Source organism: Monodelphis domestica, chromosome 1 (genome assembly GCF_027887165.1).
Source record: "Monodelphis domestica isolate mMonDom1 chromosome 1, mMonDom1.pri, whole genome shotgun sequence".
Lineage (NCBI taxonomy): Eukaryota > Metazoa > Chordata > Mammalia > Didelphimorphia > Didelphidae > Monodelphis > Monodelphis domestica.
Genome location: NC_077227.1, coordinates 671,392,986 through 671,419,747, shown reverse-complemented (window position 1 = coordinate 671,419,747; position 26,762 = coordinate 671,392,986). Strand labels below are relative to the sequence as shown.

The following is a 26,762-nucleotide window of genomic DNA, read 5'->3' as shown; positions in this document are numbered from 1 at the left end:
GGGGTGTCTCCCAAGGTTCTCTGCTGGGTCTTTCTTCTCTTTTGCCTCTTACTATCTCACTTGATCTCATCAGCTAGCAAGGACTCAATTATCATCTCTATGCTCATGATGCCTAGAGCCATATTTGTGTGTATGTGCATGCACACATATAATATACACACGTGTGTATAGAAGTACACATATAAACATGTATCCATACAGGTAGCAATGGAGAGAGTGTTAAAGCATCCTGCCTGGAGTCAGAAAGATTTGTTTTTCTTCAAATCTGGTCTCAGACATTTGCTAGCTGTGTGTGACCCTGGGCAAGTCACTTCTCCCTGTTTGCCTCAGTTTTCTCATCAAAAATGAGCTGGAGAAGGAAAAGGCAAACCTTTCCAGTATCTTTGCTGAGAAAACTCCAAATGGTGTCATGAAGAGTTGGGTATGACTGAAAAAGTGACTGAACAACAAATACATATGTGTATGTATGTGTGTGTACATCTATCAATATCTATATAGCTCCAGCCTTCAACTCTCTCCTGATTTTCAATCATGTATTTCCTGCTGCTTCTTAGACATACAAATCCGGATGGATGTCCAGTAGACGTTTTGAACTCAACATGTCCAAAAGAGAATTCATCTTTTCCTCCATCTCCGCCCCACCTCCAAGTTTTCCCATCCCTCCCAAAGACACTACCATCTTCCCAGTCAATCCTCACTCTCCCTCATCCCACGAGTCCAAGCCGTCACCAAATATTGTCATTTGTACCTTCACAAAACATCTCGTGTGTATCCCTTTCTCTCCACTCATCCAGTCACAACACTTCAGGCCCTCATAATTTCTCTACAGGATTACTGTAATAGCAAGTGGTTTTCTGATGTGTGGAAAACTTATTTAGCTGAGCTCCTGGAGGGTCTTTAGCCTCTTTTTGTATAACTAGTGCTTAGTATAGTGCCCGGCATGTAGTAGGTGCTTAATAAGTGCTTACTGACTAATTTGTAGGACTGACCTCATCACCCTGCGGCTCAAGAAGCTCCACAAACTGCCTATTATCTCCAAAACCAAATAAAAACTATCATGGAAAGCTCTTTATAATCTGGACTTGCTCCTACCGTTTCTAGCCTTCTTATGCCTTATTTCTGCCCCCTCCCCTACATGCCAGCTTAATCCAGTCCCTCGAAGATGAACAAATGGCCATTTCCCATTGGGATGCCTTTGAACTGGTGGTCCCCCCTTCCTGGAATGTTCTCCCTCAGCCCTGCCTCTTCATTTCCCTGATTTCCTTCAAGACAGCCACCAGCTGCTGATACCTTCCCCCTTCCCGATGATCTTCCCCTAGGCTGTATATATCTTGTAAGTACCAAGCTATTTGCATGTTTTCTCCCCCGTTAACATGTACAGTCTTTGAAGACATGGATTGTGTATGTTTTGTTTTGTTTTTTAGCCATTACCTTCTCTCTTAGGAACTGATACTAAGTATTGATTCGAAGGCAGAAGAGCTGTAAGGGCCAGGCAATGGGCTTAAGGGACTTGCCCCAAGTCAGACAGCTAAGAAGTATCTAAGGTCAGATTTGAACTCAGGTCTTCCTGACTCCAGGTCTGGGGCTCTAGTCATTGTGCCTCCCAGCTGCCCTGTGTTGTACCTTTCTCTGTATTCCCAGGGTTTGTGCCAGTGCTCAGAACACTGTAAGTACTCGAGAAATGCCTTCTAATACTGACTTCCATCCATCCTCTTCTCACTACTCACCCCACCACTACTGTACTTGAGGCCCCCATTACTGCTGACCCAGACTCATGTGATAGCTTCTTAATTGGTCTGTTTCCAGTCTTTTGCCTCTCCAATCTGTCCTTTATGTGTTGGCACAAGGGCCAAACTCTGGGGATACAGTATAAGGCTGTCCCTGCACCTGAGGACAATCGAACAATGAGACAAGCCTTCTCAAAGATGTCCAAATGACTGTAATTCCTTTGCTCAAGAAGTACCAGTTGCTCCTTATTGCCAATAAGCTCAAATACACTCTTCTGTGTAAATCCTTCTCAACCTGGCCCCAACCAACCTTTCCAACTTGATTATAATTTTTCCTCTTTAATCAGTCAATCAACAAACATTCATTAAGTGGCTACTATATGCCAGGCACCATGCTAAGCTCTGGAGATATTCTTTTAAAGGCAAAAAAAGCAGATTCTGCTCTCAAGGAGTTCACATTCTAATGCGGGAGATAACATGCCAACAAGTCTGAACAAATAAGGGTATCTATCCCGGGGAAGATCCACAGAGGGAAGGCACTAGCATTGAGGGGACCTGGAAAGATTTCTTTAAAAAGTGTTTTAATATTTTAGCTGGGACTTGACAGATGCCTACAAAATCAGGAGGCGGAGATGAGAAAGAGAATTCCAGGCAGGGGTGATATTCCCACCCTTCATCCCCTCTTTGCTCCAGCTAAACAAGTCTGTGCTTGGCCCTCCCAGGACACCCCATGTCCGTGCTTATGAATACCAGGAATACATCTCCTCCTTATAGCAGGCTCTTTTTAGCTTTCTTTCTTGAATAGATCAAAAAGCATTAAGCACCTGCCCTGTGGCAGATCCTCTTCTGGACTCTAGGGAAGCAAAAGTGAAATCAGTCCCTGCCCTTTGAAGCAGACCTTCTAAAACACCTATAAGGGGGGCTGAAATACCACCTTCTACTTGAGGTCTTTCCTGATCCCCCCCAGTTCCCCCACCCCCAACTGATCATATTTACCTTCTATTATTTCATGCATATCACATATCTACATTATATGTGGATTCTTTCAAGATGATGAAAGTTCCTTGGGGAAAGCACGTTTCTCCCTTTTCTATCCTCAATAGCCTAGCACAGTGACCCAACAACACACAGTAGGCACTTAATGCTTGTTGACTGATCCTGCTTGAACACAGAGGTTAAATACTGATGAGTTATGTAGATTTCCTCGGTAATAAATGCAACTATTTCAGTCATTTTTCAAAGGAATTTGTCTAGCGACCTAGAACCCAAGCCTCTTGCCTTCAAGATTCTGCATTTGGGTATTGCTTTTAGCGGGCTTCACTTGGGGATACTTCGGTAAGAACTTCCAAGTACCCTTCCAGCTTGGGTTAGTTCTAGAGACACTGAACTTCTCAGTCCTGTGTTGTGCATAGATAGTGTTACCTTGGAGACAGTCGGGCTAGAGCATCCATTTCTAATAAGATTCCCATATTACATACACAAACCGATACAAGGGGTGGGGGTGGGGGCGGGAAGTGCGTTTCTGGGGGCCCCTCGCACATCTGTATTTCCGGGGATCTCTACAGGATCCATAGAAGCTTTGTGCCTTCTTCTTAGCCCTCACAGAGAGGCCAGGTTCCTATTACCCATCCTCAGGCCACACCCAAGCTTTCTCTCACCTGTTGCTTGAAAATCAGGGAACAAAAGGGAGACGACGGAGTATTACTTGCTCCTTTCATCCTCTCAACCACCTTCTACTACAAGCTCCCTTTCTCACGCCTTTTCCGCATAGGAATGATTCTCGTCTGTCTCTTTGGCAGAAGCCGGCTCCCCTGACATGAAAGAATAGCAACTCCAGCTCCCGAAGCCTTCTTGAGCCAGCTGCACCACCAGGCCGGGCAAGCAACTGCACCAGGCTTTGTTTTTTCCCTGGGCTATTTCTATCTCTATGATGCTCATCGCCTAGCACGGTGCCTTGCACATAGTAGGCGCTTAATATTGACTGAAAGGAAACGCGGGTTGAAATTTCACCATCACCCCCTCCCTCCAACCTCTTCCCTTCTTCGAAATGAACTTCAGCCCTGTGCAAAGAGATAACCCGTACTCCGGACAACACTGCCTCCTCGGCCTTCGGGGTTCCCAGCCATCCCACCTCCTAGATCTAGCTTATGATGACGTCACTCCCAGCCTCCCCACTAGCGCGGGACCCCAGCCTCGGTCCCGGGGTCTGTTGGTAGAGTCACTTACTGCGCGAGGAGGGGTGATTGTGACGTAATCCTGGAGTTCCCTCCCCCCTCCCCAGCCACGACCCGGTTCCGGTGTCTAACCTGGAGTTCCTTGTGCTGACCTTGGGGGATGGGGGACAACATTCACTTCTACTCAGGGGAAAGGGCAGCGATGGTTTCCAGGACAACGGGGACGCTTCGGCAGGGCGGGGCCGCCTCCTCCGCGGGTTCGGGTTACCAGGGGAGTCTGAGCTGGCTAGGCGGCTGCTCAGCTGGCCGGCTCCTCCCCGATCTCGCTTCTCTCCCTTCCCCCCTCCCCTCCACGTCTCTTGGGGGTCGCTCCCAGGGCACAACACCAAGCCTGGAGACAAGACTAAGAAGGGCTCAGAGTCCTTCATTCATCAGCGCGGTTGCTTTAGGACAGACCATCAGATGGAGTCAGCTTAATGGAGTCGCGGGTTTTTTGTGTTTTTTTTCTCTTTAAACCTTCCTTACCTATTGCCTTAGAACTGATACTATATATCGGCTCCAAGGGATTGGAGAGGTAAGGACCAGGCAATGGGGGTTAAGTGACTTGCCCAGGTCACTTGGCTAGGAAATGTCTGAATCCAAATTTGAGCCGAGGACCTCCCATCTCTACCCCTTGCTCTCTAATCAAGAGAGCCACCACGTTCTCCCCAGTCATCTTGTAATAATTGTTTTGTTTTTGGAAGGAGGTGATGGTAATGGCAGGGAACTCCTGATGGAACCTTTCTCCCCTGATGTAGCCGGCCATCTAGTTTATAACTTAGTATTTCTGAGCTGTCTAGGGCACCGAGGTGTACATAATCTAACTAAACACACAGCCAGCATGTGTCTGAGGCAGGATTCGCACTCTAGTCTAACGACTACGGGGTGCCCTTCAGTTCTTTTGGTTATGTTGTCTTATTTAATATTGAGTGATAATGGGAACTTTAAGGATAAGTTGTGGGTGAGGGGACATTTCCTCAATTTTTTTTTATCCTTATCTTCTGTCTTAGAATGGATCAGTTCCAAGGCAGAAGAGTGGTATGGGCTAGACAACTGTAATCCAGGGTATAGTCTTAATTTTTTGGCATGACTCCCTATTTTCTATTTGATTTTTGCAGTATTTTGGGAGCCAAGTGGATTTTTAGCAGGAAATATGCTTGAGGTAGATTGCCCTCTGTAAGAAGTAAAGCTCTGTGTGCCAAGATACAAAAAATGGCAATGATCTTCATAAAGGACAGGTTTCACCATGTCTTCCTCCTCTCTACCATTTCATAAATTACAAGTAGTTCTATTGCCCCTAGGACCAAATATAACATTCTTAGTTTGGATTTTAGTGCCCTTCAAACTTGACTCCTTCCTGCTTTTCCAGTGTTCTTCCATCTTGCCTCCTCATGCTCTACAATCCATGGCACTGGTCTCCTTTCGGTTCCTCATATATGAAACCATCTCCTAAATCAAGACATTTTCACTCATTGTCTCCCCTTGCCAAGAACTTTCTCCCTCATCACTTCTTTGGCTTTTTCCCTCTTTCAGCTAAAGCCCCACCTCCTCCAAGAAGTCTTCTTTAATCTTGGAGCTTTCCCTTTCAGTCTAGCCTCTATATAAATCTTGTTTGTGCAGTTGTTTGTAAGGTTCCCCTCACCCTGCTGCCCCATTAGACTGTGAGTTCCTTGAGAGCAAAGACTGCGTTTTACCATTCTTTGTAGCCTGCTCACAGTAGGTGCTAAATAAATGTCATTTTGTTGACTGGATTGTAATTTACCCCAGAGCTTTACTTCTTACAGAGGGCAATCTCTCTCAAGCATATTTCCTGCTAAAAATCCACTTGGCTATCAAGATATTTGACATCTGAGTGGAGGGTGGGCTAGAGATGGAAGAGAATTTCTTTTTTAAGCCTTTGCCTTCCGTCTTAGAATCAGTATTGTATATTGGTTCTAAAGCAGAACAGTAAAGGCTAGGCAATGAGGGTTGATTTGACTTGCCCAGGGGCCCACAGGTCAAATTTGAATCTAGGACCTCCCATCACTATGTCTGGCTCTCAATCCTCTAAGCCACCTGGCTGCTCCCACAAAGACATTATTAAAGTAGAAAGGAGCAGCCTTAACAATTGGTTGAAGTTAAGTTGGAAATGGAAAGTGGCAGAGAATGCATCAAGAATGACACTAGATTTTAAGTCTGAGCACCAGGGAGGATGGGAAGTATCCTTAACAACAGGAAATTAGGAAGGCAGCTGGGTAGTTCTGTGGATAGAAAGCCAGGTCTAGAGACAGGAGGTCCTGGGTTCAAATGTGACTCCAGACACTTCCTAGCTGTGTGAAGCTGGACAAATCACTTAACCCCCACTGCCTAGCCTTTACTGTTCTTCTGCCTTGGAACCAATATTCAGTACTGATTCTAAGATGGAAGATAAATTATTTCTTTTTAAATAAAATAATTTAAAAAAATTCCCATGGTTACATGATTCATGTTCTCTCTCTTCACTCTTCTCTACCCCCTCCTGGAGCGGACAAGCAATTCTACTGGGTTATACATATATTATCACTCAGAACCTATTTCCATACTATTCATTTTTTAATACTCTTTTAAAACCAAAACCCCAATTCATATACCCATATAAAGAAGTGATAAATCACATGGGTTTTTTTTTCCAGGATTTCTACTCCCAGTTATTTTTCTAAATGTGGATAGCATTCTTTCTCATAGATCTCTTTAAAATTTTTTTAAAGATGTCAATGGAACACCAAATTTTTTGAGATGTTTAAATGGTAGTTGGAGACTAAGACTGGAAGTTGAAGAAAAAGTTTAGTTGGACAAGTAGACCTGAGTCATCTGCATAGATATGAACATTCAATGCTAGAATTTCAATTAAAATATTTGCGCCTGCTTTGAAGCATCTATTCTCGATTTAGCAGAATGTATATTTAGCACGTCAAGGTAATAGATTGGGCTTATGCTTGTTTTTTTTCCTATTAAAAAACTTATTGGATTTCCTAAGTGATGCTAATTAGTGTATCTTTTTCCAACATCAGATGTTCTGTTTCCATATCAAGAATTGGAGTGTGAGACCTGTAGAGACTTCCCTTGAAGTAGGTGCCACAGCTCCTCTGGAAACTTCTGAGGCTCGATCAAGAAACCTTTATTAAGTTCCAAGTATGTGCCAGGCACCATGCAAAATAGCAAAAACAGGACCTTGGCTTCAAGGACTTCACATTCTGATAGGGGAGACATCATGGAAGCCATTGTGCACGTAGGGCATCTCTACAGGGAAATGTGCCTGCCACACTGAAAATCTTGCACTCAAGATGAAGAAGCAAACTCCTTATTGCCAAATGAGCAGGAAGAATCATTGGCTGCTCAGAGGACCTTCAAAAGGGAACTGGCTTGTCCTCTGATCTTCCCCATCTAGATGATTTCAGTTTGGTCAGACTTTCTTCCTGGACATATGAGAGATGGGGAATGGTGAGCTCTCCCATCCTGGCTGCATGGTGGTTCCCAGGACATCTTGCCTGGGTGAAACTGGGGCTGTATCTCAGAATCTTAGCTGCTCCCTCTGCTTCGCGATTCTTTGCTCAATTCTAGGTGACCTACGGATGGTTGTATCTAGGCTTGAAGATAGTCTTGTGAGTCTGAAAAGTGGGGCCATTTGGGGGCATTGGTTGTTCTGGCTGCACTACAGGACTATCTGATGCTTTTTAGAGCCACCCATCCTGTGGAGGATGAGTTCAACCCCTGCCTCAGTTGCTAGAAGCTATGGACCAGGAGGGAATTCTTTGGGACAGGGCAGAGCCAAGGTGAAATGTAAAAGATCTGTACAGCAATATTGCAAACTTGATCATGTCTTATGTTTTAAGTTTCAACCTCTTGAGGGTATAATAGTAATTATCCTATTAATATTTTAATTTTTTCAGCCGCTGCATACTTATGGGTCATGTTTTAAAAATATTTTATCTGTTATTATTTAGTCATTTCAGTTGTGTCTGACTCTTTGTGATCCCATTTGGGAGTTTTCTTGGCAAAGATACGAGAGGGGTTTGCAATTTCCTTCTTTGACTCATTTTACAGATAAGGAAACTGAGGCAAACAAGGTTAAGTCATTTGCCCAAGGTTACACAGCTAGTGTCTGAGGCCAGATTTGAGTTGTTGCCTTGACCCAGCCTTCTACCCGCTGTGCTACCTTGCATAGATATTCTACATAAGGTACACGGAATAAATGCTTTTTTTGTTCTCTCACCTTTGGGAAGACCCTAGAATTGCTCCAAAATCTAAGCATTATTTTTTTTTCTGGGGTTCCTGGGTAGAACTGCCAAGTGCCAAAGAGCTGGACAAAAAGAGCCTGGTCCTTCTTTTAGGAATTGTCTCTCTCACAACTGCGTGTGTGCATTTGGAGCTGAGAGGATATCCTTAGTGGAGATGGAGATCCAGTTTGAGGGGGAAAGATAAGAACAATCTAGAGGGCCGTAAGTAGATGATCCTTCTGCTTTGCAAAGCCTCTGAAAATTGTGGGTGCTCCAAGATGTGGTATGAAGGCATCCTTGACTCACCATCAACAATCTCAGATTTCGTTTTCCTTCAGGGGTCACCAGATTAATGATACATTTACAAGGCATACATTGTTGGCCATGCAAATGAATACAGATCACTGGCACCACGTTCTTAACCAGATGAGCTAATCTTATAGATGATCTCACATTTTCATGAAGACCCACGTCATTTCTTGCTTTGCAGTTCCTAGCACTTGGGTACTAGATGTGCTTTACTCTCTTTAATTTGCCTGTTCTCAGAACTGACCTCTAGGGAACAATTAATTTCCCCAACTAGGTTATGAGTTACTTGAAGGTGGAGCTTATTCACCTTCTGTATTCCCCACAGCGCCTACACTGTAGAGTGATGTAATTAATGCTTGATGCAGGAAAGATCCTTAAACGTTGGAGAAATCATTAATATTTTTTAAAAGTCTAGATTAATTGCTGACTAGTTGGGTCATAACAGCATGACTTATTTTATGGCTGCCTGATTGAAATTTTTTTTCTAACTATCCATGTTACAGCCATATAAATTATAAAAGTTATCTTTAGATACTGTTTTTTTTTTTTCCTATGTAGCTCAGAGGCTAAAGGCAATTAATTATCCGCTTACTACTGAGATTGAGAAACCAAGGCACGGAAAAAGGATCAGTGAAGCCAACCAGCAGCGCCTCAGCTAAAGCTCCATAAATGATGTGTAACTGAAGTGAATTTACTTTGTTGAGAATAAAAAAATTGGAATGGCAAACAGGTTTTTTTAAAACAACTCTACTCTCAATTCTTTGCTTTTGCATGAAGCAAAAATGAAAATATCCTATTAGTACTGATGTTTTGAGGCAACAAAGAAGCAGTGGAACAGATTAGGAAGGTATATAATCTGCAGAAGCAAATGAAAACAGTAGCCAGGTGCTTGATAAACTGAAGGAAGAACTATCTGACAAGAATGAATAGTTGTGAAAACTGGAAAGTAGTCTGGTAGGAATTCAGTCTAGCCTAATCATTAGGGAAAATACAAATTACAGTAACTGCTACCACTTCACATAGATGAGCTTTGCAAAACTGATGAAAAAGGAAATGACCCATTGTGGAGGCGATGTGGAAAAACTCGACATTGATAAACGGCCAGAGCCACTGTGCATTGGAAGTCATTCTGGACAGCAATGTGAAATGCTGCCCCCTACAATGACTTGTGTGCGTACCCTTTGATCCATCTCGTCCACTATCCCAGAGACCCAAGCAAGAGGAAAAGTAACACAGACCAAAATGTTTACAACAGCTCCTCGTGGTGGTGAAGAACTGCCACCTGGGGAAGGGCTGAACAAATGATGGCACCTAGCGGAATGCTATCGCGCTGAAAGAAATTCAAAGGGAAGAGCTCCGAGAAACCGGAGAATACTTGGGTGAAATGACACAGAATGAAGGGAGGAGAACTAGGGGAACAGGCACCATGAAAGCCTTAACTCTGATGAATGCGATGCCCAGCCATGATCCCAGAGGTCTGAAGATGAAGCATTCGTCCCTTCTCCTGATAGAGACGGACTCTGGGTGATGGATGAGACATTTTTCAAATGTGGCCAATGGGGGAATTTGTTTTGCTTGACTATACATACTTGTTGCAAAGGTTTTGTTTTTCTTTTTTTTTAAATCAGGTATTTTTGTTCATTTAAAAAATTAAATAAAAAAATTATTTACTTTTAAAAAGCATTTTTCCATGGTTCCATGATTCATGTTCTCTCCCTCCCCACTCCCGGAGCTGACAAGCACTTCTACTGCAATTACACATGTACTATCACTCCAAACCCATTTCCATATTATTCATTTTTGTAAGAGAATAAAACTAAATTTTTTGAAAGAAAGGAAGCATGGTGAATAGGGCCCTCTTATCTGACGGTTCCATTTCCTTTGCTGAATTAATAGCCTATTTTTTTAAACCCGTACCTTCCATCTTAGAATCAATAATATGTATGGGTTCCACAGCAGAAGTGATAAGGACTTGGCAAGAGGGGTTAAATGACTTGCTCGGGGTCACACACCTAGGAAGTGTCTGAGGGCAGATTTGAATCCAGCTCCTTCTGGTCCCTAGCCCTGGCTTGCAATCCACTGAGCCACCTCGCTGCCTCCTGAATCAGCAGTCTCTTAACTGTGGAAGCCCCTCAGGGCTTCACTTGTTTCTTACTTATGTTCCGGCACAGCGGATCAATGCATTGGAGTGTCTGATGGCCACGCACAAGGTGGACCCTCGTCCTCCCCCGCGTGGGGACCTTCTCATCTCTCTTCGTTCTCTGGTCCCCTGGATCGCAGGGATTTTTATTCCATCTACTTTTGATTTTGTGGCAGGGAGCTCTTTCCATTGACATCAGCATAGTCATGGTCGCTGCCGTTTTCTTGGCTCTGCTTGCTTCGTTCTCTGGCGGCCTTTGGGATCCTTCACGCGTCTCTGCATTCATCCCTTCATCAATTCTTACAGCATAATAAATACTGTTCCATTACCAGCATGGCGCGGTCCGCATCCCGAGGGTCCATGACTTGTTTCCCCATTGCCCGTTGGTTGGGTTTGTCATTCTTGGCCATCCCCACAACCGCTGCTCTGAGTATTTGGGTCCGAAGATCTCGTCATTTCTCCATCCTCCTCTTTGTAACATCTGACAAAGCAGATCAGCATCCCCGCTCCAAGCTCCCTTTCCTCTCTAGGTTTTTATGCCTGTCTCCTGGCATCTTCTCCTGGATAACAGAGCTGTCGTTTCCTCTGGTGGATCGTCCTCCACATCATGCCTCACAATGGTGACTGCCGTAAGGTTCTGTCTAGACCCTCTGCTTGACCCAGAGCCAGGAAGCCCAGGGTTCAAGTCATACTTCAGATACTTTACTGGTTGTGTGACTCTGGAAAAGTGATACTTTTTTGCTTTAGTTTTCTCAACAGTAAGATGGGGACAATAATAGCACTTACTTTCTAGGGTTGTTGTGAGGATCAAATAATAAATTATAGTGGCTCTAGGCTAGGTTTTTATTATTACTTAATCTGTTGCCAAACATTTTTACCTCTACAACTCTCACATAGATCTCCTCTCTACTCCCAATGATCGATTATTTTTTTAGGATCAAACAGAAATCACCATTTGGAATTTAAAGTTCTTCACACAAGTCAGTTGAGAGCCTGGGCTAGATATTGGAACTCCTGGGTTCAAATCTGACCTCAAACACTTCCTAGCTGTGTGACCCTGGCCAAGTCACTTAACCCCCATTGCCTAGCCCTGACCACTCTTCTGCCTTGGAGCCAATACTCAGGTTTGATTCCAAGATGGAAGGTGAGGGTTTAAAAAAAAAAAAGAAGCTCTTCACAACCTGGTCCCCACCCTACCTTTGTCGTCTTATTACACATTCGTGACTTCTCTCTTCTTGATTCATTTTTTGTGTCATTGTTCTCTCCTGGTTTTCTTTCTGTTTATCTTCTGTCTCCTTTGGCGCCTCTTCATCCCTGTCAGGCCTGTTTCCTGGGGCGTCCCCCCTGGCTGTTCTGGAACCTCTTCTACACAACTTCCCTCGGCGATTTCCGCCCTGGTAAGACGCACTTCCTGGGCCTCCTTCATCTGCACCTGCACCTTTCTTCCTTGATGATACAGCAGACCCTCACCATATCTCTGTGCTCCAGCGCCTCGTGGAGTGCCTGGGACACTGCAGATGCTTCTTCGATGTTTAATTCCAAATTCTCTCCCTCCCTCTCTCTGTCTCCACTATTTGAGAAAGAAAAGAAACCCGAGCTCAAAGCTTGCCTTGTTTGACTGCTGCCCGATCTTAGTTCTTTTGCTTGGGTTTGCCTGTTCCTTCTGTGCCTGTCTGTCTCACTCATCCTACACACATCTCCAACTCAATCCATCCGACACAAACACGTTTATCATCTCCCCCATCCTTCCCTCTTCCAAACGTCCCTATTTCCGCCGTGGGCATCGCTGCCTTGCCTTGATGGACTCCCCGCACCCCATACTTATTACTCGCTAATTTGGCTCCTCTCTACATCTCTTGCACAGGCCAGCCTCGTCATTGCTCCCCCTCCTTCCCGTCTCTCCCTAATGCAATACATTTTCCACACAGCTGCCAAAATGGTTTCCTAAAGCCCTTGACCATGTACGTCATTTCCCTACTCAAAACAAATGGTTTCTTATTCCTTGAAGAGTCAAACAGAAATTTTGTGATCCAAAGTCCTTCACAATCTAGCCCCAACCTACCCTTTCCCAGCCTTGCTGAGCATTACTCCTCATTCACACAGTCTCTGGTCCACTCAAACCAGTCATCGTCCTACAAGACATTCCATCTCCTGTTTCTATCTTTAAAAATTTTATTTTCCATGTTGGAATCAATATTAAATAGTGGTTCCCAGGAAGAAGAGTGGTACGGGCTAGGCAATGGGGGTTAAATAACTTGCCCAGGGTCACACAGCTAGGAAATCCCATTTCTGTCTTTACAGTGGCTGAATTCTGTGCCCAAATTCCTCTTTTTCTTCAAAACTTAGTTCAAGAAAAACAACCCAAACAACCCACCACACAGCCTTTTCATGATGTTCCCATCTGCTGGTGTCTTCCCCACACATAATTGTATCTTCTACAGAAGTCTATATGTTCTCATGTCATTTTGTGGCCTCCCTGCCACTAAACTACAAGCTCCTAGAGGACAGGATTGTTTTATTTTAGTTTTTATGATTTCAGTGCCTAGGACAGTGGCTCCCACACAGCAAGCATTTAATGAGCATTTTATAAAAATATTCTTATAAAATTAATGTGTTTTATAAAAATTGATGCTGATGACAAGTTACTATACAACAGCATGTTAAAAAACATTTTTATTTTACACTATGTACAATAAGGAACATATTCAAAAGCATTACCAATCACATTAATGATGAAGACCATAAATCACAATTTAGTTTGATCTTAGTGTATATACTCACATTAAAATATAAAGAACATATACAAAAAAGAGTCAAAGTGTGCATTTTACTAAAACTTGGTATATACATATTCCATTGGAACATAGCAATCAAAGAGAACTTTGACCAAAACTAAATTCCTGTGATGTGTAGTAACCATTATTTGTCTGTATGAGGTAGTAACTAAATTATTTTGGCCATGAATTAACACTAAATCAAAACAAATATGAAAATGATCAAAAGGCCAAAAGAAGTAAAAACACAACAGGAAATCTGAACCACTTCACTCTATGGAATGTTATAGTTCTTCAGTGTGATTATACGAAATGTTTAGTGTGGACACTTCTCAATAATGCTAATTGTATCACTGTGTACTAGAATTCAAACAATGATTGCAGTGTTATATCATGGTACCGCTATTGTGTAATTCAAACCCATTCTGGAAAGTACTGTTTTTTAAGCCGAGAAGCAATCTGAAAAGAATTTTGCTCAGATATAAAAAAAGACAAGTTACTACAACAAGTGGCTAATTGGTCTGTTTCACAAAGAAAACAACCAAACAGATTTTTTTTAAAAGGTATTCTGAAGCCCAATGCATATCGACAATGTCACAGCTTACTTTTGTGACTCAATACATCACATATCAATACTTTGTGCAAATATAAACACCAGTGTACTTGCATTAAAATAAAAAACAAGATTATAAAATGATCCAACCTCGGTTACCATTTTAAAAGTTACAAGATATATAGTTGTATTACTAAATTACATAATAAAAATACAATAGTGTTGTTAGATGTGTTCATTGCCAGGATCCTAGTTTATAATATAACCACACCCAAAGAGGAGTTCTTAAAATAGTTCCCCAATTGCATGTTTGCCTCAACCTTTACATCTGTACAGATAGGACACTTGTACATCATAAAAGGACCATTATCTACATCAATTCTTAGTGTCTGTCATCAGGACTATCAAGTTTCACTGAAAAATACTGCCTCTATGTACAAAGATTACATACTAGGGAATGAAGCACTGGTGGGGTACATATGCTAAGTCCATCCATACCACATAGAACCGAGTTTCTCCTCTTTGTCTCACGCCACAATAAATTACAGAGTAACCGAAGCGAGGTTGCTGTCGCTTCTGTCCAGCTTCAAGCATCCACTCAGCGCCGCAGCAGTAGTGTTCTCTGTCTCTCTGTCAGGCACAACATTTCTCAGTAACTGTTTTCGTGACCCGCCAGGATGTACAAATTGCTATTGGCTGTAGGATTATCAGTTGGCCTACTTTCCAAAACCACAACCCTATAAAGTAATGAAACAAAACAGAAAGGTATTTGTGAAAGGCGACGTTAGCGGGGAGGCTCTTCGTTTTCCTGCCTAAGGATCGCAGGCTGGCTCTGCAGCCACATCTTAAAAAGCCAGCGCCTTTCTTGGAAGTCGTTTGGCAGCTGCCATCTCAGCACCTCGCCTTAGCGAAGGACAGATCCCTGCAGGTGCTGTGTTCACCTTTATGTTGTACGATCTGCCCACTGAAAGGGCTGCTGCCCTCATGGTATTCAGAAGACCGTGGCATTTCTGTCTTGCTCCCCCAGAGCTGACTCATTAACTTTTATTGTGAGAAATACACAGCTTAGCAAGGTCCTGATTAGCAAAGCATTTCAAGATTTTATTTCTGAGGGAAAGAAAACATACCACACATTGATTTTTCATACCTGTCAGATCCAAGAAGCCTGAAAATCCTTGTACTATCTGAAATTTCTTGTGTTATCTGTACAATTGAGACAAGAGAATTTTTTTTAAATTAAAGTTGCAAAATTCAAAGTAGTCATTTCACTTATAACTCATAAGGAAAAAGAACAAAATTATTCTTAAGGATTGAGTGTGGCCCTGGCTGACTGTTGGCCCAGGCAAGTATCAGGCTGGGAAATAAATATTAGTTATTATCACTACTTCTAAGGTTAACAAAGAACTTGTGTTACCAAAACTGTGAATTAAGTATATTTTCCCATTTTACAGATGAATAAACTGAAATTGTTGAATGATTACTGAATTAAATCTGTTCAATTTTAGAGTCAGAATTCGACCTCTGGCCTTTTGACTCAAAGACCAGGGATTTGTGACTTCCTGGATGTGGTGTGGCCACAAGCCATCTGGGCTGATCTGCACCCCAGTCCCATGGATAAGCCTGCCCAAGGGGGCTTACTCAGCATGCTGGGGTTTTGTTTGCTTTTCTGTTGACATAATAAGAATGCCAAGATAGTGGATAAGCCCTCCAGTTCACACCCTTTGCTCTCATCACATGTACTGAACTTTTTCAATCACATATTTCTTTGATACTATTTTCTCTGATTCTTTTTCATATTTTCTTATTATCTGTTTCAACTTGTTCATACCTGGTCTATACTTTACACTGTAATTTTTAGTGTTTCTTACTTTCTCATTCTTTAGGAAACATAACATTCCATGACTTATAGTCATAAAACATGAGTAGAAACCTGGTATGAAACGGATGAGTCTTTATTTCAAAGAAAAATCTTGGGTCATTAAAAGAGCTTTGTAATTGCCCAAAAGGAACATAGCCTAATAATTGCATAGTAGTAGATCTTAAGAGCATCTCTTTTAAAATGCCCAATGTTGAGTACTTTTTATTTGTAAGTAAGAAAGGAAGATAGATTTATTTAAAAGAAAAAGCTGTTGGGACAACCCAACTCAACTTAAGTAATTTGAAATTAAATCTATGCTATATCTAAGAATGGATTAAAGAAAAGAATGTTTCTTAGGAAAATTTGTAGTTTTTCAAAAATGAAAGTCTTTAAGATTAGTGCTCTATTAATTAGCCAGGATGGATGGCCTATTATGGTCAATAATCTAAAAAATAGATACCAAAGAATGAACACCTCCCCCCCTCAAAAAAACTCAATGTAATTAACTTGGGCATTAAAATAGGCTGTATCCTAAATCTGCTGGGCTGATAAAAATGTGTGACTAAAGTTTAAGTCCATCTTACTTGGAAACATATGTTGATGCCATTCCTCAGAAGCTTATAGTATAGCTAACTCAGCTATTTCTTTCCTGTAGAATGCTAGGTTCTCTACTCACTCCAAATAACCAGTTCCACTGTTGGAGCTTGGGAAATAATTGAAACTAGCAGGGGGAAAGAGAAAGGAAGATTTTGGGAGCTAGTGAGCAAACAGAAATAAAAGCAGATTTGTGGAAAAGATAAATGGAATGATCATAGTTAGGGTAGAGCTTAAGAAATAACTATAAATTATGGTGGAAGAAGAGACAAAAATATCTTACGAGAGGTACCCTCTATCTTTTAGAAAGGCCAAGAGTCTTAAATGTAAGATAAAAATGACAACAGGATACATGGAATCAACAAACTACTTTTGTTCTAACCACTGAAAAATGGGAAAGGTGGAAGTATATTTTCGGATTTCCTTTCCAGTGGGACTAAAAATAATTCTTCAATAAATAAAGATGTTATTGGTGAAGCATGTATTGAATTGGTTTTTGGTAGCAAAGATTTGATTTATTAAGGCAGCTGCTTCATTCTCTCTGTTCCATGTGGAGATCAAACTCAAGATTCAAATCTTTTTAACAGGAGAAAAACAGACAGACCCACCCTCCCCACCCCCCACACACACCCTGTCCCTAATCACAAAGTAAGCCACTGAGATTGTACTAAAAGATTTTAGCCAAGAAAAAGGAGACACTAAGTACTTTGTTTATCTGTTTGCTTAAATTAAAAAAAAAATCAAAATTATAAACATTTAAGATTTCCCACAATATCTGACTCTAATTTACATTTCCATCTTAATTTTATTCATATGTGTACATATATATGTAAATATGTACACACATATAATTTATATAAATGTATGTATATGGGTATACCCAAAACCTAGGTGATACAAAAGTCCTTTTGGCCCACTAATTATGACTCTGTCTTGGTGCTGAAACCTCCTGAAATGTCTTCTTTCCTCCCCTTTGCCTCTGAGAATACCCAGCTTCCTCCATTTGGCACACAATTTGGGTACCATTATGTACAAATAATTCTAGTTGTGTCTAGCAGAAGTCTCTCGTTAGGAATTACTTTATACATACTTATATGTGTGCACGTTTGCATCTACTCTCTGTAGTGCAATGTAAATTTCTTGAAGATGAGGGCCTTCATCTTCCTCTATTACTAGTTCCCGACACAGGGTCATCACCCAAAGTTCTTAATAAATATTTAATGTAAGCTCTTTTCTACCAGTGCATATAAAATCACATGTTCCTCTCTAAATACAAGAACTATTCATCAAATCAGCACATCAACTGTTAACTTTGATGAATTAGGCTTTCCTTCCCTAAAACAGAGGATTATTTAAAATCTGTTAACCTTTTATGACAACAATATTATGTTAAATCTTTCCTTACCTCATTTGATCTAAAACTTCTTCCTTGCATTCCGTGTTTCCAGAAAGCTAGCACACTGTCTTGTAGGCAAACTAGCAAGCAAGAATAGCTCAATTACTGTCAATAGTGCAAAGGTTATCAATTGATAAGCATATTTTTATATCCTTTTCTGTCTTTATTTATAGTATTTTAATCTGCAACTGGCATAACTCCTTTGGCCACATAATATTAAGTGAAAACTCAATGCATACACAGCACTAAGCTATATTCAGAATAGGTTTTCCATTAACTTTAAGTCAACATCTTGAGAAAACAAGAATGTCAAAGCATTATACTAAATACCTAGACATCTTTAATAATTCAAGAATACCTTTATGCTTAGGGGTGTGTATGCTTATCCTTTGAGTTGTGTAGAGTTTTGGAAGATGATAAGATTTACAAAATAACCAATCAGAACCAGTATATAGATTTTGTATTCTCCAAAGTATTAGGCACATAGTTTTTAAAAAATCCACCCCAAATAAAAAACCTAAACCATTAATTTTGGGAACAAGAATTAAAGATAGTTTGCTTAATTGTTTTGTATCCACCTGAAATAAATTGAACCATTATGCTGCAATCATAAGTATTGATAATTTGTTGACTGTTGACACAGCCATTTAATTCAGAGGCTTCAGCACTGAGACATTCACAAACAATTCTATTTGTACAGAGGTACGGTCATGGGGAAGTCGATGATGTTTTACTGCCTAAGCAGACTCAGAAGTCCGAGTCCAGAGGTTTCAAACATGTGGGCAGCATGTGGTCCACAACAGAGTGCAGCCTAGATTAAACTAGATTAAAATGGGACTGGGAAATATTTAATAAAACAAAGATACAATAAAACACAGCATTTTGAAAATGTAATCACTATTGTGAAGATGGGATTAGCCACCCCCCCTCGCCCATTTTTAGATTTAATCACCAGAAGTGTATACAACCCATTTTTCCGATTGAGTGGGGGGAGATCTATAACCCACGTTATGTGCTGTGACAAATCAGAAATGACTGATTTGCCCCCTGGGCAGTCCTAAGAAAATTCTAAGACTGTGATTGGTCCACAAAAAGTGGAGGAAGGCACAGGAAGTAATGCAAAGAAGCAACTTTAAAAGCAGTTGTAACTTCCTGCAAGGAGGGTTCTTTGGAGTTTGAAATTCAAGTTCCAGTTGGAGTTCAAGTTGGAGGCTGGTGAAGGATCTGCTTCTTGGACCTGAGATTCTGACTTTGGTGAGGCAGCTCTTGGACCTTCCCTTAGGATTACCAGGTGGGTGAGTGAAAAGACTGACTCATTTTCCTGGCTTTCTGGATGGACTAGCCTCCAGAGAGGCCCCTATCTTGGAAGAGACATTGTGACTGAAGCTCTTGCTTTATTCATCACCGGACCTTCTGGCTGAGGACTAATTAGCCCTGCCTGGGTTAAGCCAGGGGCCAGAGCAAAATACTTAGTGTGTTAGGTTAGATATCTTACCCTATCCTCTCTCTGATTTTCTTACTTTCACTCTCTCTCTCCTTTTGTAAATAAACTACAATAAAAAGTCATTCTGACTTGAATAATTAATTTCGGCTCCCACATTTCTCATAAATTTAGTCTGACCTTTAATTTTTAAACCTTACACTATGTGTCCCAGAGGGATACCCATGTACAGACTAGTGGTCTAATTTCTATTTAAGTCTGTTGCCACCAATCTAATCTGAGCTGCCCCTCTCTCTCCTTTTTAATAAACAGAATAAGAAAATGAGGTCTAGAGAAGAAGTTTAGTCCACAGTCATACACAGTGAGAATTGGGATTAAGAGTGCACCAAAGTAATCTGATCAGAAGGTTGGTTTTCTTTAACACAATTATTTGCAATTTCCCCCCTCTAAAGACAGGAGATGAATTCCCCTTTGGGACATGCTGGATCACTCTAATAATACAGGTTAGAGTTTTGTTGTTATTCATTTCCTGTTGTGTTCAGTTCAGGTATCATCTCCTACCTACAGGCTTCCCAAATCTTCCATTTTCTGGGTTCATTTTTACATGTCACATTCCTCCAATACATGGTAAACTCTTTGAGGGCAAGAACTACTTTTGCTTTTTTTTTTTTAAAACCCTAACCTTCTGTCTTAGAATTAATACTGTGTATTGATTCTAAGGAAGAAGAGCAGTATGGGCTAGACAATGGGTATTAAGTGATTTGTCCAAGGTCACCCTGCTAGGAAGACCAGATTTGAACCCAGAACCTCCTGGCTCTCAATCCACTGAGCTACCTAGCTGCCCCCTACTTTTGCTTTTTAAATTTGTATTCCCAGTACCTAACATGTTATCTTGCACATAGTAGGGATCTAATAAATGCTTTAAAAATGACTATTATAATTATATGTAATATATAAACATAATATATGTATATATGTTTATAATTAAATGAACGTGAGAATAGGGAATTGTAACCAAATTTTCAACAATATGGTTTAGATCATTGACACTCAATCTTTTTAAATACAGTGACCCCTTTTTTAGGTCAAAAACTTTTGTAGATCACCATGCTAGTAAGGGGAAGCTATGTGACAGCACAAGGGGTAGACTGTTGGGCTTAGCATCAAGAAGATTTGAGATCAAATTTGGCCTCTTGACACCTACTAGTTGTGTGACCTGAGTAAGTCACTACCTTCTTTGTCTCAGTTTCCTCATTTGTAAAATGAGCTGGTGAAGGAAATGACAAACCACTCGAGAATATTGGCCAAAAAATCCTAAAAGGGGTCACAAAGAGTAGGACAAGACTAATGTGACTGAACATGTGAGTAACTGTATTATCATCCATCAATTGAGGAAACCCATGATGGCAAAGCTTGATGTCCATTTGTGGCTCCTAGGAGTCATAAGCTATAGACTTAAAGAGTCTATGCCATAGGGTATATATAGACCAGTTGTGCCAAAATCAAATTGAAACTGATCCCCATGGGCACATATTAATTAAGAAAACCATAAATCATTGGAAAATGAGGGGCTGCCCTTCAATTGGGGAATGGCTGAACAAATTGCGGTATATGTTGGTGATGGAATACTATTGTGCTCAAAGGAATAATAAAGTGGAGGAATTCTATGGAGACTGGAACAACCTCCAGGAAGTGATGCAGAGCGAGAGGAGCAGAACCAGGAAAACATTGTACACAGAGACTGATACATTGTGGTACAATCGAAGGTGATGGACTTCTCCATTAGTGGCAATGCAGTGATCCTGAACAATCTGCAGGGATTTAAAAAACACTATCCACAAGCAGAGGACAGACTGTGGGAGTAAAAACACCAATGAAAAGCAACTGCTTGACTACAGGGGTTGAGGGGATATGACTGAGGAGAGACTCTAAATGAACACTCTAGTGCAAATACCAACAACATGGAAATGGGTTCGAATCAAGAACACATGTGATACCCAGTGGAATTGCGCGTCGGCTATGGGATAGGTAGGGGTGGGGGGGGGAGGAAAAGAAAATGATCTTTGTCTCCAATGAATAATGTTTGGAAATGACCAAATAAAATAATGTTAAAAAAAAAAAAAGAAAACCATAAATCAGCATTATCTACATTGCATTATATTTTTATTTATTTTTGTTAAAAATTTCCCAGTTACATTGTCATCTGGTTTGGACTGAGCCTGGCTAACAGTTTGACACCTCTGGTTAAATCACAAGGGCTATAATTTAGAGGAGAGGGAATCTACTATTTTAACATGTTATTATTATAAAAAGTGATATTTAAATATTTCTTCTTTTAAGGTAAATTCTGTATGAAGAAATGATTAGATATTTAAGCTACAGTTAATTTATTGATAAAATACTGTACAAAAGCAGGACATCATGTCTGAAGTTTAGTGAAACGTAAATCACAAAAACCCATCCCCACCCCCATCCCAGTCTTCCATTTAGGATCATCGAACTATGTAGTTCAGCTCTTTCCATTTTACATATAAGGCAACTGAGGCTCAGGTAGTGTCAAGAGATGGGAAGAGAATCTAGGTTCTCTCACTCCCCCACCAGTGTGAGTATTAGGGGAAAAAAAATTCAGGATATATTTTAGCATTTGAAAAAATCAAACTCTATTGAATCTATTAACTTGGTTAGTTATAATTCTGCAAAAAGTGATCTAAAAGAATTAATAAGCTTTCAAGCGTTCTGTATGGACCTTTCTTCTCTATCTTGGTATAAATATGTAGCCCTTAGCTATGTCCAATAATGTACCATGAACTATAATAATGAAAGAAAGAATAGTTTTTCAGGTATAGAAGGAAGAAGGAGAAAAGAGTTGTGATGTTATCAGTATGTATGGAGAACTCCAGAGATAGAAATGAGAGAGCTCTTTTATCCACTGATATAATCTTAAAACGTTACTTGCCCAAGGTCAAACAGGCAGTATGTGCAAGAGGAAGGACTTAAAACTTACATCTTACTGACTTTAAGGTGAGTCTCCATCCATTATGCTTTGTCTGCTTTGTCAGTGTTTCATATATTTGAACTATTTCATAGTAGAAAGCATGAAAAATGAAACTTTTGCTTACCTATTGATTCAATCTGGAAATCAAAGGTGAGTTCTGATGACAACTTTCTGCTAGATTTTAATCTGCCTTGTAGATTTACTATTTTAATACAACCTAGAGAAAAAGAAGCTTACTTATGAATTGTGAAAAATAAACAGTGTTATTAAAATACAAATTTCAGAATTAATCACTTACAATCCAAGCATACAAGTATGGTATCCCTCTCAAGTTGGGTTACATGTATAACACTTGTCTGTGGCGTGTCTACAATAAAAACAAAAAATTAGATGAACTTTCCCCCTATTATTTATTAGTTTTCTAATAGAATTTAATCCTAGATATCTCAAGCCCACTCTCCCCTCTCAGCACCACAAAAGGGATCACATAACAAAAAGACATGTAGATGTATATTAGGGCTTGCTTGCTTCTATTTACCAGTTCTTTTTCTGGAGGTGGACATTCACAAGTCATTCTTCAAATATTAATTCTGTATAAATTAACTTTAAAAGCAAATGATTATTTACTCCCTTTTGAATACTAAATATTTTAGAGATTATCCTCATTCATAATATATTTAATTGTGTACTTGAAATATGCACAGCTGATGAATCCATTATGAAACTCAAGTCAAGAGAATTCCATTTCTAAATAATGGCTATAACTTAGTGCTTTGATTTGTAAAGTGGCAAACAAGCTGATATGAGGATCAAATGAGTTAATTTGGTTTTTGTTCTTACCAGTCTAGTTGACTCACAATACTTTCTCCTAGTCACTAATGACCTTTTAAAGGCCATATTCAGTGGCCTATCTTCAATCCTCATTCTTTTCTGTACTCTCTAGTATCTGTGACAAAACTGATTATCTCCAACCATCTTGATGCTCCATATTCCCCTTGTCTTCTATGACACTATCACAGATCTATTGAGTTCCCTGCTGTCTTTCTGAGAACCGCCCTCTTCCCATTCCTTAACAGATGTTACAAAAGACAAATGTTTTTGCTCTCCATTGCTCTCTTGTTGGCAATTTCATCTATTCCCATGGTCTCAATGATCATTTTTCTATGCAGAAGCCTATACAGCATTACTCCTACTTCTCTTCCTAGAACACAAGTTCTGCATTTCCAAATAACTGTTATTTTCACTTTGATGTTCCATTGAGTCCAAAACTAAACTCATTCATTCTCATACAACTTGCATTTCCTTTTACCTTCCATTTCTATTGATTACATCACTACCTTCCCAGGTATCCGGATTTGGATTCTTCCTTTTCCCTCACCATCTATATCCAATCACTTTACAGGTCCTCTCAATCTGTCTCCATAGTATGTTTCACAATGATCTCTTTTCTATTCCCACTACTCTAATCATGTTCTCATTCCCTCTGATTCAGACTATGATAGTCTAATCAATTTTATAGTTTCCAGTCTCATTAATGGTTAATCAATTCTTTACACTGATGCCTGAGTTATCTTCTAAAAAATAAATACATGTTGATATTTTTTGTTTTTAAAAAATGTGTTCTACCTCTACTCTTTCTATCCTTCCAGAGAACCACCCTTTATCACAAGGATTTTTTTTTAAGGAAAAGAGAGGAAAAAAAATGTCAGCAAAACTGATTAGTACAATGAAAATATCTAACATTTTATGCAACACTCCACATTCACCAATCCTTTCACTTCTGCAAAGTGAGGAAGTACGTTCTCATAACTCTTTTTTGTAGCCAAGCATGTTCTTCATAATTATGAAATATTTGTTTCTTATTTGAATTTGCAACATTAATTGGGTAAAGTTTTCTTGGCTCAGCTTGTTTTGTTTTGTATCAATTCATGGAAATCCTCCCAAATTTCTCTATTCATAGTCATTCTTATCACATGACAATATTACATCACATCCATGCTTTATAATTTGTCTAACTATTTATCAATTTATGATTTACTTTGTTTCCAGTTATTTGCCATAAGAAAAAGTGCTGCCACAAATATTTTGGAAGTGAAATTTCTTCAGCTGAAGAGACTGCCATAATGAGATAAATTTCACAAGAGATAAGGATAAGAAGACCAAATGATTAGGAAAGGTAATCATATTTGTTAAAAAAAAAAAACATGATTGGCAAGTACAAAATGACTGATCTAAGATGATGGTCAGTTCATACAAAAGTCATAGCTGCATGAAAAAGACTGAGAAAGGAAACTGGGAAAGCTAGTGACGGATTTCATAGGCTCAATTAGTTTTCTTTCATCTTGAAGAGATGGCATAGCAGAGTGAATGGACTCTGTCAGGAAGACTGGATTCAAATTCAGTCTGTGACATTACCAAAGTGGCCCTGGCTACATTACACCTCTTTGTGCCTTGAGCAATGACTTGGGACAGATTTCTCAGGCCATTTATGATTAGTGAGGAAGGGGGTTCTCAGAGCTTTTTGTATAAATAGCATCCAGGGGGCAGCTGGGTGGCTCAGTGGATTGAGAGCCAGGCCTAGAGAGAGGAGGTCCTAGGTTCCAATCTGACTTCAGATACTTCCCAGCTGTGTGACCCTGGGCAAGTCACTTAGCCCCCATTGCCTAGCCCTTACCACTCTTCTGCCTTGGAGCAGTACACAGTATTGATTGCAAGAGGGAAGGTAAGGGCTTAAAAACAAACAAACAACAAATAAACAAACAAACAAACAAACAAATAAATAAATAGCAGCCAATTTCTGGTATTTCATAGGATGAGTTATATGTGTCTTGAGATCTGGGTAAGTTATATGAATATATTTATTCTTTTAAATCTAATGACATACACTGTCTTTTACTTAATGTCATTCAAAGAAATGAATAGCAATGTGCTATAGAAGCAGTTAGTAGTGCAGTGGATAGAGTGCTAGGCTTGGAATTGGGAAGATCTGAGTTTGAATTTGGTCTTGAATATTTACAAGTGATCAGAGTGACCCTGGACAAGTCACCATATGTTTCTCTGCCTCAGTTTTCTCATCTATTTTTATCATCTGAGGTAGGATCTTCCTGATCAGGTCTTCCTGAGCCCAAGTCCAGCTCTCAGTCTGCTAGCTGTTAAATAGTCTGCACTGCTGCAGTGAAGGCATAGTTGAGATGAAGAACTTTGAATCTAGCTTGTACAGTGAGTGGTGGTGGTGGGGCTTCTTCCTCTGGCACTACTCATCAGCAGTCCAGGCTGGGGTTTGGTCAAACATGAGGGAAGTCAGGATGAAAGGACAAGGAATGGAGAAGAGGGAAATGCTGAACTAGTTAACTACAGGGCCAAGCCTGGGAAAGAGAAAATGAAACACTGAGGAGTTTAGAGAACTACATTAAGGTCAAGAAAGGGTTTATGAGAAGGAAGGCAGAGAGAGAGCAAGAATGAGAAGAAGCTTTGATTAGATAAAGGATCCTTGGTATTCTGTCTCCTTTGGGCATTTCTGTGCTTTGGTACACCTTTAATATATTTTCTCTTTCTCCCGTGCCTTCCTTTCCTCTACTTCTTATTTTTAAAAAACTATTCTAAAATCCTTAGCTTTTTTCAAGGCTCAATTCAGACCCAGAACATCAAGGAAAGCTTTTGTAAACTCTTGCATTGGTAGTACTCTATTCCTTCTGCAAAAACATTGTGTTATTTGTATATATTTTAGTAAAATGTAGGCTCCTTTAGGGTAAAGAATCTTTTGATTTTTGTACCTCCAATATTTATCAGAGTTCCTGGCACACTGTAAGGATTTAATTAATGTTTATTGAGAAGGGTTGGAAAATGCTTCTGCCTGTATTGAAAAAAAAAAGTGATTTTCTAGAAAAGCAGAAATGGCATTTTTAGTGAATAGAAATATCACTGCCTTGCCCGAAAGCTTTTAGTAGCTCCTCCTTGTCTACCACATTAATGTCTTCAGTTTAGAATTCAAAGTCCTGTACAATAGAGGTACATACTACATCTCTTTCTAGTCCTATATCTCTTTTGAACCACTTGGGAACAGTCTGCTGGGGTTCCATGCTTACAGGGGAATGAACAGGGTCCTCTGCTTCAACATGTGTGGATTCATTTTCCTTTGCCTTCTGATATTTATTCTAAGTGGTCTACACTGTTTTAGATGATATGGAAGACCAAGTTGGTTTTTACATGTGTGCCTCCAGTTAGTTATTTAACTGAACATTTTTCTCCTGAGATCTTTGGTAGTTTCAGACTTTTCCCCTTATATTGTTCGTTTTCTGACACCTCCTTTGATGATGGCTTCAAACTCCCATGACGCTGGAAGGGTTCAGCCATATCTCTCGTTATTCTTTTTTTGCAGACGATGGCTGCAAAGAAACTGAATTAACACATATTGCCTTTCTATTTCAGTATTTTTAAGTATGATTTCTCTTCTTTTTCTTGCTTTTTTCCTACTTCAAAGTCTATCTCAGTCATGTGTTTTTCATGAGCTTTTCCTGATTCTTTTAA

The 26,762-nt window shown here is 40.1% G+C and overlaps 2 protein-coding genes across 12 annotated transcripts in view; both read right to left on the bottom strand.

The window, feature by feature from the left end:
- CDKL4 (cyclin dependent kinase like 4) overlaps positions 1-4,357 on the bottom strand; it is a 73,821-nt gene extending 69,464 nt beyond the window's left edge. For 4 of the 8 annotated variants that reach the window (XM_007476999.3, XM_007477000.3, XM_001362469.4 and 1 more), the window contains exon 1: positions 3,386-3,944. In XM_007476999.3, the coding sequence (XP_007477061.1) occupies positions 3,386-3,445 (60 nt within the window). In that variant the 5' untranslated portion in view covers positions 3,446-3,944. The other 4 variants (XM_007477001.3, XM_056826163.1, XM_056826199.1 and 1 more) reach the window with 4 other exon arrangements.
- An 8,925-nt stretch (positions 4,358-13,282) lies between these two features.
- Positions 13,283-26,762, bottom strand: part of MAP4K3 (mitogen-activated protein kinase kinase kinase kinase 3) — a 208,890-nt gene continuing 195,410 nt past the window's right edge. For all 4 annotated transcript variants that reach the window (XM_056825971.1, XM_001364038.5, XM_007476998.3 and 1 more), the window contains 5 exons: positions 22,534-22,602; positions 22,360-22,452; positions 17,809-17,879; positions 15,099-15,154; positions 13,283-14,688 (listed from right to left, as the gene is read on the bottom strand). In XM_056825971.1, the coding sequence (XP_056681949.1) occupies positions 14,601-14,688; positions 15,099-15,154; positions 17,809-17,879; positions 22,360-22,452; positions 22,534-22,602 (377 nt within the window). In that variant the 3' untranslated portion in view covers positions 13,283-14,600. The remainder of the gene's footprint in view (positions 14,689-15,098; positions 15,155-17,808; positions 17,880-22,359; positions 22,453-22,533; positions 22,603-26,762) is intronic.